At 40.1% G+C, this 15,253-nt stretch overlaps 1 protein-coding gene across 1 annotated transcript in view; it reads right to left on the bottom strand.

Moving 5' to 3' along the window:
* DNAH17 (dynein axonemal heavy chain 17) overlaps nucleotides 1–15,253 on the bottom strand; it is a 258,405-nt gene that overhangs the window by 68,262 nt on the left and 174,890 nt on the right. The window contains exons 54-56 of the mRNA XM_036755900.1: nucleotides 11,946–12,212; nucleotides 7,232–7,393; nucleotides 5,527–5,760 (exon numbers count right to left, since the gene is read on the bottom strand). Of these exons, the coding sequence (XP_036611795.1) occupies nucleotides 5,527–5,760; nucleotides 7,232–7,393; nucleotides 11,946–12,212 (663 nt within the window). The remainder of the gene's footprint in view (nucleotides 1–5,526; nucleotides 5,761–7,231; nucleotides 7,394–11,945; nucleotides 12,213–15,253) is intronic.

Raw genomic sequence — 15,253 nt, 5'->3', positions numbered from 1 at the left:
GGGGATGGCAAGCATTATTACTCTTAACTAGTCTTTGAATGGTTAAAAATCTTGAAGCATTTGGATCCATCTTTTCAATATTCACTCAAATGATGAAATTCTTCTGCCAACTGTTTCATTGTGAACCTTTTTGGTTCAGCCTCAGATTCTGAAGCTTCACTTTTTTTTGCAATTTTTGTAGCTAGCAGCTCAATCAGATCCTCATTCGACAATTCTCCACGAGAATCAATGGACTCTTCTACATCATTTTCACCCACTTCCAGGTCCAAGTCTTATGCTAATTTTACAATCTTGTTACTCTCTACTTTGAACTTTTCATCTTTGTCAAATCCATGAAAACTGGAATGAACTGCAGGCACCCTTTTCTCCAAAATCTCTTCATACATGTTTCTGTTACAGCTTCCCCTATCTTAGCAATATTCTAAATTGCACGGTAAATATAGGACTTCCAGAAATCTCTTAATGTCAAGTCCTTATCTGTATCCAAAGCTGTAATTGCCTGGGCAAATTGCAATCACTTCTTGATCCATAGGCTTTAATAACGAGGTAGTATTTTCATTAAAATCATCCAGATTCAGAGGATGACCTGGGACATAAGCCAAAATAAGTAGAGCTTTGAAAGGAATACCTTTGTCTTTACAAAACTTCACTTCAGAATGAAGCAGTGCATAAACTATTATTCAAAGATGATAAGGGTTATCTATGCCTTAGGGATGAGGAGAAATAGTGCACAGATAGCAAAATAATGCACAGGTAGTGTTGCCTTTCTGATTCCTTTCTATACTCTGGGATTTTCTGAGTGGTGCACAAGAGCCGGCTTTAATTTGCAAATCCCAGATGTATTACCTCCAAGCAGAAGAGTAACTCTTCATTTTTTTTAAAGCTTTATGCCCTGGCATAGTTTTTTCCTTCATTGAGACATAGGTTCGAGATGGCATTCTTTAATAAAACAGGCCAGTTTCATCTACATTAAAGATTTGCTCTGGCAAGAGCAAAAATCTTTTTTTTTTTTCCCCAGAAACTCTGGGAACTTCTTTGCTGGTTCAATATCTGCACTAGCAGCCTCCCCTGATGCTTGCACATTATAAAATCCTGCACAATTTTAAAATCAGCCACTGCTTCCTATAAATACTTGTTTCTTCAGATTATTTTACCTTTAAATCTTCAAAGAGGTGAATAGCTAACAGTTTCTCCATCTGTAGAATAGATCCTTCTCTTTATCTGGAAAGATAAGTCCACTTCATCATGCAAGCGCTGCTTTTTGGGTGATCCTCTGTATTGGGAATCAAGATGGGCTCTTAGCACTTATTCAACCCAGTGCCCTTGAAGAGTTTGGTCTTTGTTTCCTTGATTAAATTAGGAGTCCCTGATGACCTCCTTGCCTCAAGGGAAAGCCTAGTTTACATGGGTTTGAGTGACATGTTTATGACATCAGAGGCTTTTAGACCACATGGATTTAAGTTGCATTTTTGTGATGATTTTAGGTCACGTGACTGAGTCACACATGTGACTCACCTTTGACCCTGAACAATATATATAAACACAGAGGTTGGCTTTCTCTTTTGGAGCTCTGAGCCACAGCAGGAGTGGTGTGTGACTCTAGGCCAGCTGTTGTTATGAGCTCCCTGGCTTTGATATTGATGCTTCTCTGGTAACTGTATATTGTGATTTTGTCAGATAGAAATCTGTCTGTTGATTTGTGTTTATTTGCTCTGTCTGTATTTGCTCTGAAGCTCAGGGTGCTGGCTTTTCCCCCTGAGCTGAGTGAATGATATTTGTATGTTGGATTAAAGTAAGATTGTTAACCCCTTAATGTTGCTTTCCTTAGTAAAGCAGATCAAAAGAACCGGGGCTTGCAGCATTCTTGTTGTTGGGCTTATGTTGGTTTTTCACCCTCACAGCAGCTGCTAGCCAAATTGAACATCCTCCTTCACTACAGTGTTCACAGTCAACACCACAAGACTAAGTTCACAAGCTATTGATGACAATTTTTGTCCTCCTTCATATTTTTAAATTATTTTTACTTTCATTTCCATGTTTGTTGGCTTACACTTACAAAAGATTCACTTTTCCCTTCAAGAGCATGTTTGCTGCCAGCCATTGTGAAAATATAAGGATAATTATTGAATTCAAGAAAATTATCATTCACTGTCTGTAGACACACAGGAACTGACTTAGAAATACTTCTCAGCTTCCGACCAACATTTACACTGCCCACATCGTCTAGCATCTTATCATACAGCATCTGCTTTGCATAAGGAATTTTCATTATTATTATTTTTTTTGGAATGAGGATTTCTTTTAGAATTCTTTCGGTAAGGTCAAATTTGTGCGATACAAATTTATGTAAAGCAAGAATTATCTGCATGCTAGTATACTTGTAGTGAGGCAAATCTTGCCTCTAGCACTGAGGAGCCCTAATGACCTTTTGCTTTTTGTGGTGTCCTCATACTGCTCCCCTGAGGACAGAGCATCTCTGCTGGGCAAGGTAGCTCATAGCTAGCTCATAGCGATTCCCTGTGCCTCTTCATTTCTGCTCCTCAACTCCAAAATGCATGGATCAATTATCTCTTGAATTTATAGCTGGCTCTCTTCTTTGCTACCAGGGGTCACAATTCTCAGTTGTCTCAAGCAACAATCTTTGGTCTCTTTTGGGCATAGTGTCTCTTAGTGGAGAGGTAGCCATGATCTAAATAACTTTGTGGCCAACGGGAGATAAAAATCTCTCCCACCCAAAACCTACTGTTCTCTGGTGGAAGTGCAAGGGGAAAGGCTATGCAGGATGCCCTTTCAGCATTAGGTTCTTCTTCCATAGCTTACTTTCTTCCAGACCACCAGGTGTTACACTTAGTGATCTCTCTTACCTTGACTGTCTCCATAGCTAGAAAACTAACTTTTTAAAGGCTACCTTGATGTGGCTAATCTTCAGAGAGTCAAAAGCAAGCTGCCCTCCAATCTGTTAAGGAGTTATACTTCATAAAGGGTGTAGTCATGCTTGCACATAATAGCTGGTGGTCTCTGTAATTTCAACTAGACTGTGGGGGCATGAATCAATTGATCAAGGGTGTCCAACTTCCCCTCCCCACTCCCACTAATATAGTTATAGATTTGTTTGTGGAAACAGAAGATTTTGATGGCAATTCAGGGCCATGTCATAGATCTAGAGTTAGAAGGTACCTCAGATGCCATCCAGTCCAATCCCTTCATTTTATATATGGGGATAATGGAGCAAGGAAAGATAGGTGACTTGTTCAAGGTCACACAGGTGGGATTTTAATCCAGGTTATTGCTACCAGCAACTGCAGAAGAGTAACACTTAAGGAACCTGGGCTTCATAATCAGTATAGATCATGCAGTAGAGAAAATGCTGAGGGCTGTAAAAATTGAGTACCTACTGAATACCTAGCAAGATATAACCTGGTGGCTCAAATTATGTACCAGAAGCTCACTCACTATCTTTCATAGACTAACAGATGACTAATCCTTATATTACCTATACAGACCTCAAAATATCGTGGAGATTGACCTGGCAATACCACTTCTAGGACTGTATCCCAAAGAGATCACAAAAGTGGGAAAAGAACCCGTATGTACAAAAATATTTATAGGAGCTCTTTTCGTGGTGGCAAAGAATTGGAAATCAAGGGGATGCCCATCAATTGGGGAATGGCTAAACAAGTTGTGGTATATGAACGTAATGGAATACTATTGTGCTACAAGAAATAAGGAGCAGATGGACTTCATAATAATCTGCAAAGATTTACATGATCTGATGCTGTGTGAGGGGAACAGAACCAGGAGAACATTATACACAATTACAGACACTCGGTATCTGTGATGACTAACTTTGAAAGACTTAGCTCTTCTCAGCAATGCAAGGTTCTAAGACAGCTCCAAAAGACTCATGATGGAAAAAGTGATCCACATCCAGAGAAAGAATTACGAAGTCTGAATGCAGATTGAAGCAAACTATTTGCTCTCTCTTCCTCCCTTCATTTTTTTTCTTTTTTGGTTTTGTTTCTTCTTTCTCATGGTTCATTCCATTGGTTATAATTCTTCTTTACAACTTGACTATTGTGAAAATAAGTGTAATGTGAAGGCATATGTAGAACCTATATCAGATTACATGCCATCTTGGGTGGGGAGGATGGAGGAGATGGAGAGAGAGAAAATTTGGAGCTCAAAAACTGGTGGAACTGAGTGTTGTAAACTAAAAATAATAAATAAATTTTAAAAAAATATCCTGGAGAACTCAATCAACAAATTGTACCAGACCCAAACTACTGGAGTACAATTGTACTGGAGACCAAACTACTACCCACAATCGCCAGGACATAACATTAATTCATAAAAACTTGAAGAAGAAAAATTTTATAATCTCCTAACTAGATTTTATTTTATTTTTAAAAATTTATTTATTTTTAGTTTTCAACACTCATTTCCACAAGATTTTGAATTCCAATTTTTTCCCCATCTCTCCCCTTCCCCCACCCCAAGATGGCATGCATTCTGATTACCCCTTCTCCCAGTCTGCCTTCCCTTCTATCACCCTCCCACCCTTATCCCTTTCCCCCTTACTTTCTTGTAGGGCAAGATAGATTTCTATACCCCATTGCCTGTATCTCTCATTTCCTAGTTGCACATGAAAACAATTTTTAACATTTGTTTTTAAAACTTTGAGTTCCAAATTCTCTCCCTTCTTCCCTCCCCACCTACCCTCACTGAGAAGGCAAGCAATTAAATATAGGTTATACACACGTAGTTATGCAAAACACCTCCATAATAGTCAGGTTGTGAAAGACTATATTTCCCTCCATCCTATTCTTCCCCCCATTTATTCTATTTTCTCTTTTGACCCTGTCCCTTTTCAAAAGTGTTTGCTTCTGACTGCCTGTTTCCCCAATCTGCCCTCCCTTCTATCATCCCCCACCTCTTATCCCCTTCCCCCCTACTTTCCTGTAGGGTAAGATACCCAATTGAGTGTGTATGTTATTCCCTCCTTAAGACAAATCCGATGAGAGTAAGGTTCACTCATTCCCTTTCACCTCCCCCACAACCCAAGAAGAAAGTTTTTAATAGATATTTCCTTCCCAAATACTCTCCAAGGTATACAGATTAAAAAAAATTTTCAAAATATCAATACCTGCAAGAGATGATTAAAGGTAAGGGAGATCAGGATGCCCAATGTCGTTTGCTCCTGGAGATGGATCAAGAATGTTTTTCAGGAGCCTGCAGGGGATGACTTCATATCCTAGGATACTTTTATTCAACTGCCAAAAAGCAAGGATTGTATCCACTGGTTCATAAAACACTGAATATAATAGCAGGATAGCAAATTCTCCTAGGACTGTTTCTATCTGAAGTCCCATCAAAAAAGATGAGAATGAAATAAGAAGAAAAATGAGTGGAAAGACCTAATGAGGAGAAAGCCACAGAGCTCTCATGATAGCCTGGGTGAAATATGTGGAACCTGAGGAATGTACTTTACCTAGAAAATATTAGTATCCAAAATTCCTGGTGTCCTACCTGAGAAGCAGTACTCTGTAGCTTCATCAAACCATTTTCCAACCTGTCAATTTTGGCAACAAGTTCCATCCTTTTCTTAGCCAGTAAGTTCTGGTACAGTTTGATCAGCTCCAGAAATGTCTTGGGGGTTGTATAGTTATATCGTCTTTCAGTAGCCAGGTAGACTTTGGACATATCATTAACAGTTGTGTGCACGTAGCTCATGAAAAGGCTAATGGAATCTTTGACTTCTTTCTACAAACAACAAGACATAGCATTATCCATAATGAACCAGAATTACCATTTTCTATATCTGATTCTCCCTTCCATGCTCACTGTGTACCTCCTCCATCCCTCTCCCATGGTGTGTGTAGGAGAAGGGAATCTGCTCTCTTCTGCCATAATCTGAATTCCCATTTGTATGGTGGTCAACACCTTAGGTGGGTACATCACCACAGTGTGTGTCCATCCATTTGGTGGATTCTGGAAAGGTTGCCTCATAGCATCCTATGCTTTTGCCCCACTCTGGAACATTTGACTTCTGCGTACCAGGGCAAGGCCTAACTGGAACAGTTCCATATGCAATGGCTGACCCAACACATAGAAGAGGTGCCTCAGCAAGCCCTTCAACTTGCAGCTATCTTTGGGTTGTGTGACTTTGCAGCCATTATCCAAAATAGACTACCTCCTTTTCAGAGGGAGGCAAAATTAGCTTCATTCTCCCTTAAAAATGACTTGTCATGCCTACAGGATTTATAACTGGAATAGACCTTTGCGATAATATTGTCCGATCCCCAGATGGGGGAAATATCTGCCAAGGTCAAACAAGTACCAAAGCTCCTATTTGAATACACATCCTGAAACATTAGCTCCAGAGTTCTTTCCACTTATCACACAGCCATTCCAAGCATTGTCCTGACTTCATCTAAAGCAGTGATTCCTAGATCTACTTGGACAGCGCTCCAGGCTGCCATAATTATTTCAAGAACTATTATACAGTTCTCCCGAAATTCTCAAAATAAATTTTTTTTATGTATACACACACACACACAGACACACGCACACTGTGCTACACAGCACTTTTAAGAGGAGAGTATCATGAAATCAAGTCAGTGCTATAGTGATTCTCAACCTTTATTTGTGGTTGAGATACAAATCTAGTCATCCAGCGTTACATTGGCAAGCAAATCCAATTGAATCCAATTATTGCCCACAGTCTTATATGCAAGGTACTGTTATATTAGGGATACAAAAACAAAACAAGGATCTTACTCAAGGGGGAGCAAAGTGTTGTATTCAGTATCTTAGTTTTTTTTAATCTATGAAAAAATTTAATTTAGGACTAATTCTAACTCAATGACAACAGCATATTTGTCTAAAATTAATAACATGTGACCCTCTTGGGCAACACATCTTGCGTCTAGGATATGTCATGGTTTAATGATGACTTCCAGACAGGCAATTAATGCAAATGAGTGAATGTGAGCATCCTCCTCTTCAGTGAAAATTAAACAAAAGTAGAACAAAAATTAGGGTGGCTGTTGTATTGTTTTATCCTCATAGCAAAGGTCTTGCTGCTAAAGACAAAGAGACAAATAACTTCTGAAGACAGAGTAGTACATGCAGTTTATGTGGAAGAGGTCCTGTCTTTGATTCAGCAGATGCCTTTAACTAGCTAATTTTGCAACCGGTGTGAGAGGCAAAACCAACTAGCTGATTTGCTAACCTCAATTCCCTCTGTTTCCTGTAAGAATCTAGCGCTGACAGATACCAAGGCATCTTCAGGCCATTCATGGAACCAGTTGATAGCTGTACAGTTGACCACAGCTGGGAATTTTCGGGCTCGCACCCGAAGTGTGGAGCCCACAGGAGAGAAACACAGGATAACCTAGATGGACGACACAGGTAAAATGAATTCGATTGAATAAGCAACAAATCATATATCAGCCTTTTAAAACCTCATTTTGAAAGAAAAGGAGAAGATATGGGCTGCTGTGTATGAAAATGACAATGTGCACTAGCCTTCACTCTGTATTAGAGACACATCTGGGACATCAAACAAGTTTCATTGATGTTTTATGTGTGTGTGATGGAATGAAGCTATGAACCCATACTACTATTCTGGTGACAGCACCATTAACCTTTGACTAGGGAGGGCATGGACAATAGAGAGGCAGCTGTATACCAGTGGATCAAAGGGGATGAAGAAGAATCTTGACAAAGTAGGGGAATGGGATCAGAGTTCCCCCTGAGTCACAAGAATACTTTTGGAGGGTGTGGACTGAGTAGCAATGTGCTTAGCTCTCGGAAACTTAATATCCTAGCCTTGGGATTTTCTTAACCTGCTTTGAGAAGGTTGACCATATTATTCCCAAGAGATGACCCATTCACTCAATAAACATGTGTTAAGCACCTACTATGTGCAAGGCACTGTTTCACTCCAGTGATGCAGAGAAAAATGAAAAAAAAAAAGAGGATCAGTTCGTATTCTGTTTAACTGTTTATCATTATATTCTACTTATCAAGTACCTGTTATATACAAGACATAAAATGTAGTTACAGTTTCTCTTCCCTTATTCTATTTTAGTTTCCAAACATATTGAAGAATTTTAGTTTAATTTGTGTCATCAGCATTAAAGAATTAATAATGTTGAATGTCCAGATGCCTTTAAGTCCTACCCGTTGTAAAGCATATACAAAGTGTTTTTTTTTCTTCTGGTACTTGAATATCTTTAACAGGTCATGTCAGTTAAAAGCGTAAAATACTTTTGTTATTTACATCTCCACATAGATGTAGTATTATTTTATTCTATTATCATTCTATTAGTATTATATTATTGTCTACATAGATATAGCACCCCCTCTAGGATACACTCCTACTGGCATGCATGGATCCGGTCTTCTGGAGATGTCTGACCCAGGCCAAAGGTACTCTTTGAGTCTGCACTCCTAAAGCACAGGCCCTCTCCAATGATTTATCTTTAGTAGTTAGCCAGTTGACCTAATTATATCAAATTTACTAAAATGGCACCATAAGCTGCAAACAATTCCCAATAAACATAAAGCACCCTCTCCTACAACCACATAGCATCAGGGGGAAAGAAGAGGCACGCACACACCTAAAGTTCACTAGAACAGAGGCCGGCATATAGGGGATGTATGTGTGGCCAAGGCAACTCGTAACTCCAGCACTGTAGGGTCCAGATTTTTTTTTTCTTTTCTTATGGTGTGCTTACACTGTCCCTCCTGAGAAAACTGTCTTGGCTGGGTAGGTTGTTCCTTGTCCACAGTTTGGCTGTACTGTATGAGGGGTGTCCCTAAAATCTGGACACACAGGCAAAAATGCATATTTTGAAATATTTAGAATATTAACAGACCTTAGTCCCCTTGACTTCTTTTTCTGGGGCATGCTAAAGGAGAAGGTGTGCTCAATGAAAATCACAGATGCAACACGCTTGATTGAACACATAAAGAGTGAACGTGCTAAAATTCATGGCAATGTGGAGTTATTGCATCGAGTCCATGTGAATCTTGCAAAGCGCATCAACCTTTGCATCACAAATGATGGAAATCATATTGAAGATGTTATTTGTTAATATTCCAATTAAATAAAATGTTGAAAATTTCATTCACTTCATTTCTTGAAAATATGCATTTTTTCCCTATGTGTCCAGACTTTAGGAACACCCTGTATTTCTCTGCTCCAGCACCCTACTGCCTATACACATGTTCATGGCTCCCCTATCCTTTAAAAAAAAACTCACTTAATTCCTTAATCCTCACTAACTATTGCCTCATCTCTCCTCCCTTTTGTGGGTAAATTTAAGGCCAGCTACAATAGATGCCTCCACTTCCTTTCCTTTCACTCTCTTCTTCACTCTCTACAATCTGGTTCCTAACCTCATCATTCATCCAAAACTACTTTCTGCTAAGTCACTGTTGTTGTTGTTCAGTCATTCAGTCATGTCAGACTCTCCATGACCACAGGCACACCTGGCCTTTCTATACTCCACTCTCTCTTGAAGTCCGTCAAAGTTCATTTTCTTTGTTTCCATGTGTAACAACAATGCTACTTGCTGCTACTATGGCTGTATAAGGCCAATAACACCAGCACACAGGAGGGCTACTAGCACAGGTTATTTGATCTGCTTTTCTAAGGAAAGAAACTTTAAGGGGTTAACAATCTTATACATATATCATTCACTTAGTTCAGGGGAAGAAGTCAGCACCTTGAACTTCAGAGAAAACACAAACAGAAATTTACAAGTAGAAATTAAACAAACAGAGCAAATAAACACAAATCAGCAGACAGGCTTCTGTCTGACCATAGCAATACATACACAGTTACCAGAGAGAGAAGCACCAGCATCTGGGTTTTCAAAGCCAGCTACAATGGCTATCCAGAGTATCATCTGGTCAAATCACACGACACTCTTCCAGTGAGTTAGCCCCAAAGCAAAACCTCTCCTCACGCAGTTCTGAGAGTTCTAGCTTAATAGCTACCCTCAGAGTATATATATGCTTTTTCAGGGCTTGAGGGCTTCACACCTCTTGTGACCTAATTAGCAAAAGGGTGAGGGCCTTCCTACAATCAAAGGTAAGACTCACTTGATTGCCTTAGTGCTGAGAAACATTCCAAAAGATAAAACAGTAAAAAATCCCACTTTGCTTGCCCTTACACCATGACACTATCTATCCATCTCATCCTCTGCTGTCCCCTTTTCCTTTTGCCTTCAATCTTTCCCAACATCATCAGGGTCTTTTCCAATGAGTCCTGTCTTCTCAGTATTTAAGCTTCAGCGTCTGACCTTCCAATGAATTAATTTAAGTTTTGATTGATTTGATCTTCTGGTCCAAGGGACTCTCAAAAGTCTTCTCCAAAGTTACTAATGCTCTCTTAATTGCCAACTCTAGTGGATTTTTCTCTTTTCTTCATCCTTCTTGAGCTCTCTGTAGCCTTAGACACTGTCAATCACCCTCTTCTCCACCCTCTTTTCTTTGGTTTTTGTGCTATTCCTTCCTGTCCTCCAACCTACCTGACTGCTCCTTAGTCTCCTGTGCTGGATCTTCATTCAGGTCACACTCAGTAGACAAGGGAGTCTTGTCCTCTTGTCTTGGCCTGATTCTCATATCCATTTATACTATTTCACTTGGTGATCTCATCAACTCCCATGGATTCAGTTATCATTTACAAGCTGATGATTGTCAGATCTACTTATCCGACCCTAATCTCTCTGCTTTCTTGCATCTCCAGCTGTCTACTGGACATCTCAAACTAGACGTCCTTTAGACATCAGTATATCCAAAACTGGATTCATCTTTCTTCTCAAAACCTCGTTTTTCCTAATTTCCTTATTACTAAGGAGGGTATGACCCTCCAACCGGTCCCCTAGGGTCACAATCTAGATGTCACCCTTGACTTCTCATTCTTTCTTTTTATCTATCTTCTATCTATCTATCTTGGAGGGGGGAAGGTAAGGCAATTGGGGTTAAGTGACTTGCCCAAGGTCACATAGGTAGTAAGTGTGTCAAGTGTCTGAGGCCACATTTGAACTCAGTTCCTCCTGACTCCAGGGCCAGTGCTCTATTCACTGTGCCACTTAACTGCCCCTCATTCTTTCTTGATACCCCCCATCACACTCTTGCATATCCAACCTATTGCCAATGCTGATTTTACCTTTGGAATATTTCTTGAATATGCCCCCTTTTCTCTTCTAATACTGCTACTGAGCCTGTTGGTTGGTTTCTCTGCCACAAGTCTCTCCCCACTTCAGTCCATCTTCCACTCAGCTGTCTCACTTTAGTCTTCCTAAAGTGCAGGGCTGACCATGTGACCCTGAATAGAGACTCAGTAAACTCTAGTGGATTCCTATCACCTCCAGGATCAAACATAAAATTCTCTGTTTGGTGTTCAAATCCTTTCATAACTTGCCACCCTTTCCAGTTCTCTTTTTAAAAATTCTCCTTTCCAGTCTACTTATGTGTTACTTACCCCATGTACTCTGCAATCTGGGGCAGCTAGGTGGCACAGTGGATAGAGTGGTGATCCTGGAGTGAGGAAGACTCATTTTTGTGAGAGTGAATCTGGCCTGAGTGACCCTGGGCAAGTCACCTAACCCTCTTTACCTCAGTTTCCTCATTTACAAAATGACCTAGAGAGGAAATGGCAAACCACTGCAATATCTTTGCCAAGAAAACCCCAAATAGAGTCATGAAGAGTCAGATGCAACAGAGGCACTGAGCAACAAAACAATAACAACTCTGAAATCCAGTTGAGACATCTATGTGGAAATCCATTCCCGTCACCAACTATACATAATTTAAATGAGTTAAAAACAAGACACAAACATACCCACTAAACAAATGTGTAAAAAACTAGAAAACAACACATTAACCCATTCTAACTCTCAATGGACATGCAGAATTCAAGGGAATCCTACCTTGAGTTGTTTGCGCACTTTATCAATGAAAAATTTCCAACAATTTTCCCGTGTATCTGGAATGCCAAGACCTTTTACTTGTGGTCTCATAGATGAGATGATGTTCTCCACTTCATCATCCTGAAAGAGGCCTGGGATCTCTCCTGATGCCAGCAAGTCATTAATCAACACCAGGAATTGCTCTTCGGCCACTTGTGAGTCAGTCATCAGGAATACCGTGGGCACGTTCTTCACTGCAGATTTTAGGTACTGAGCAGCAAGATCCAACTAGAACAAATGACAGACACAACAGACAATTTGACAACGACCTTGCCGCTGAGAAATTTTTATTCTAAAGTTTCATTATAGCTGAATTTTTTTCTCCAGGGAGTCTTCATAGTGAGAGTAGGCATACATATCTTTATTTTGGCAAACCACATGGAGATGATAATTTTTTTATACAAAGAGGAATAGCAGCAAGCGTTAGGTTGACTTGTGGATCAGATGTATTCTAAGCTAGCCTCATATCAGCAAAGTTAAATCAGATGCTGGGAGAATTAGCAGTTAGCTAATAAGTAGAATTCAACCTGGATGGCTGTCTTGAACTAATCCAATAAAGAGGGAGAGAGGCACTGTAGGCAGGTAAACACAGTAATGAAACGGAAGGAAAGACAGCAGAATTAACCCCTTAGTTTAAGTCACTATCCCTTTGGGTCTCTTGCATTGTTAATCTATAAAATGTGTAGTAGCTGTCTGCTATTATCTCTATCAAGACATGCCACCAGCACCTCAAATTCACCATGTTCTAAACTGAATTTATGACTATGACTACTGATATTTATATATTGCTTTAAAATTTGCAAAGTAACAAATGGTATCTCATTTGAGGCTAACAATGTTCCTGTGAATAAATGAATGAATGAAAAAGTATTTATTAAGTGTTCACTATGTGCAAAGCACTGGGCATACAAATAGACAAATTGAAATAGTCCCTGCTCTTAAAGAGTTCACACTCTAGCTGGGGAGACAATACTTACAGGGATGTATTGGAGAAGGCGGCATTAGCAGGTCAGATGACAGGGCCTAGGGGTTTAGAGGCTGGAGTGGCGGAAAGATGATAAAGCCTGGTAGTCCTCTGTTTTACCAGAATGACTGTAGTTGGTGACTCCTTACTCAGCCAAGTGGTATGAACAGTCATAGCTATTCTTTAGGAGGGCAAGGCCGGCTACTATCAGGAATAGAGAAGTGGGCCTGAGGGACCACATAGAGAAGGAATTCTGAGTTCCTTCTCACAGGAGTAGGAATGGGGGGGGAGGGCATTAAGGGAATGAGTGTCCAGGTCCGGGGGAGAAGGAAAGAGGAAACTATTAAGAAAGAGGGCAGAAGAAGGGCCCCCACTAGTGAGTTTTCCTGCTTAGCTCCTCCATGGGGTCTGCACAGCCTGGGTTGGGGGAGAGAGGAAGGGAATAGGGTTAGGCATCTCGGCTGGCAGCTCTTCACTTCTTCCTCCCCAGCCCCCAGCTGTCCCAATGTGAGTAAGGTACTATGAATATTATAATCTCCATTTATAGATCCCAAAGCTGAAGGCTCAAGTTATAAGATTATAGAATAATACCTCTAGAGTTGGTGGGAAGTGACTTGCTCATGGTCACACAGCTTCTAAGTGTCAGAGGTGAGATTTGAACCCAGGTCTTCCTATCTCACACTTTACCAACTTCTCCACTGAAATTTATCCCTCCCCCAACTTTTCTATTTCTATTAAGCTACCACCCTCTTCTGAGTCATCCTGATGAAATCTGGGTCATTTTTTATTACTTTCTCTCACCACTAAACATCCTATCAGCTGCCAAGTTCAATTGTTTCTATCCCTGTAATATCTCTTGCATCTCTTGACCCCTCCTCTCTACTCCTACTATTTTCTTCTCATCTACCACACTCTCCTAACACATTTTCCAGTTCTCATTATTTGATCCCTTCTCCAGTTCATCTTTACAAATTCAACTCAGCTAACATGTATCAATTCTTTTCTATGTGTAAGCACAGTGTTAAGGGCTAGGTATACAAAGTAAAAAAAAAGATGCATTTCCTGCCTTCAAGGATATCACATTCTACTTGGGGGTATACAAAAGTATCTACAAAGTGATTCCAAGTGCTAATAAGTTGCCAGCAATCTTCCTAATACGCCACCCCAACCTCTAAGGCACATTAAATAAAGTATACATCTCTGACTATGATATTTAAGGTCTTCCACAATCTGACTCCAATCTACCTGTTCAGCCTTATCTTTTGGTACTCCCCACTTCAGGTGGTCTATGGGCTAGCCAAACAGAAGACTCTCCTATCCTGATTTTGTGTGTGATGGGATCAGTTGTTTCTGGGGAAGAGCAACTAGGTTGTTAGTTCCTACACCTTTCTGAAGATAGGGTTATGTCTGTCCCATTTTGTACTGTGAGCTCCTCTTCCTTCCTTACCTGCCCCCACAATTCCCTTCTTTTTGGTCGCCCCACCCAGGGTTTCATATGCTAAATCGGCAGTTGGGCAAGTGGCAGGTAAACTGAGTAAGAGGTTTTCGGCTGCTTGAAGTATAAAAATGCTTAGCAGATGCGGGAAACAGTTCAGAGGCTTCACCTCAGCTTTTGTCTGCCACATCGATTCTGCAGGAGGGGCAGGGTAGTGACTTATTTTTCATAGTTTATCCTTTTACAATATGGTCTTTTAATTCTTAAATAGCAAAGTGAATGGCATCTTACAGTACGTTTACTGTACTATACTATACTATACTGTACTGTACTTAATATACAGGCCATCACATGTTAAACTTTGAACTGGATAACCGAGGCTAATTTAGGCGTGGCCTACAATACTGCTCCACCTTCTTTGTGCCTTTGCTTAGATGGAAACCTCTTTACTCTGTGTGTGTGTGTGTGTGTGTGTGTGTGTGTGTATGTGTGTGTGTGTGTGTGTGTAATGTTTTTTAGAAAAAGGACTCCAATCTTGTGGTTGGATATCCAGCAAACACTAACTGGGGATGGTGGTGATCTCTTCAAGCTACAACAGAGGCATACTTTAAGCATATAGAGTTATAAATACATGGTTGTTCATCAGTGAGTACATATAAATAATCATCTATCCGAAGAACATAGAGACAAATGGTGGCAATGTCTACACAATCAAAGAAAAGCAGAGGGTCCAGCACTATTTTGGAGAATATGATACAGGAGACATAACCATTTCTGATGACAAGGGCACTGCTGCATTTTCTTTGGTATAGCTTTTTTTCTTTTTTTGGTATAGTTTTATTTACTTATCAGACTCCATGTTGTATACCC

The sequence above is a fragment of the Trichosurus vulpecula genome, chromosome 4 (assembly GCF_011100635.1).
Source record: "Trichosurus vulpecula isolate mTriVul1 chromosome 4, mTriVul1.pri, whole genome shotgun sequence".
NCBI classification, from domain to species: Eukaryota; Metazoa; Chordata; class Mammalia; order Diprotodontia; family Phalangeridae; genus Trichosurus; species Trichosurus vulpecula.
This window is presented reverse-complemented; position numbering and strand designations above follow the sequence as displayed.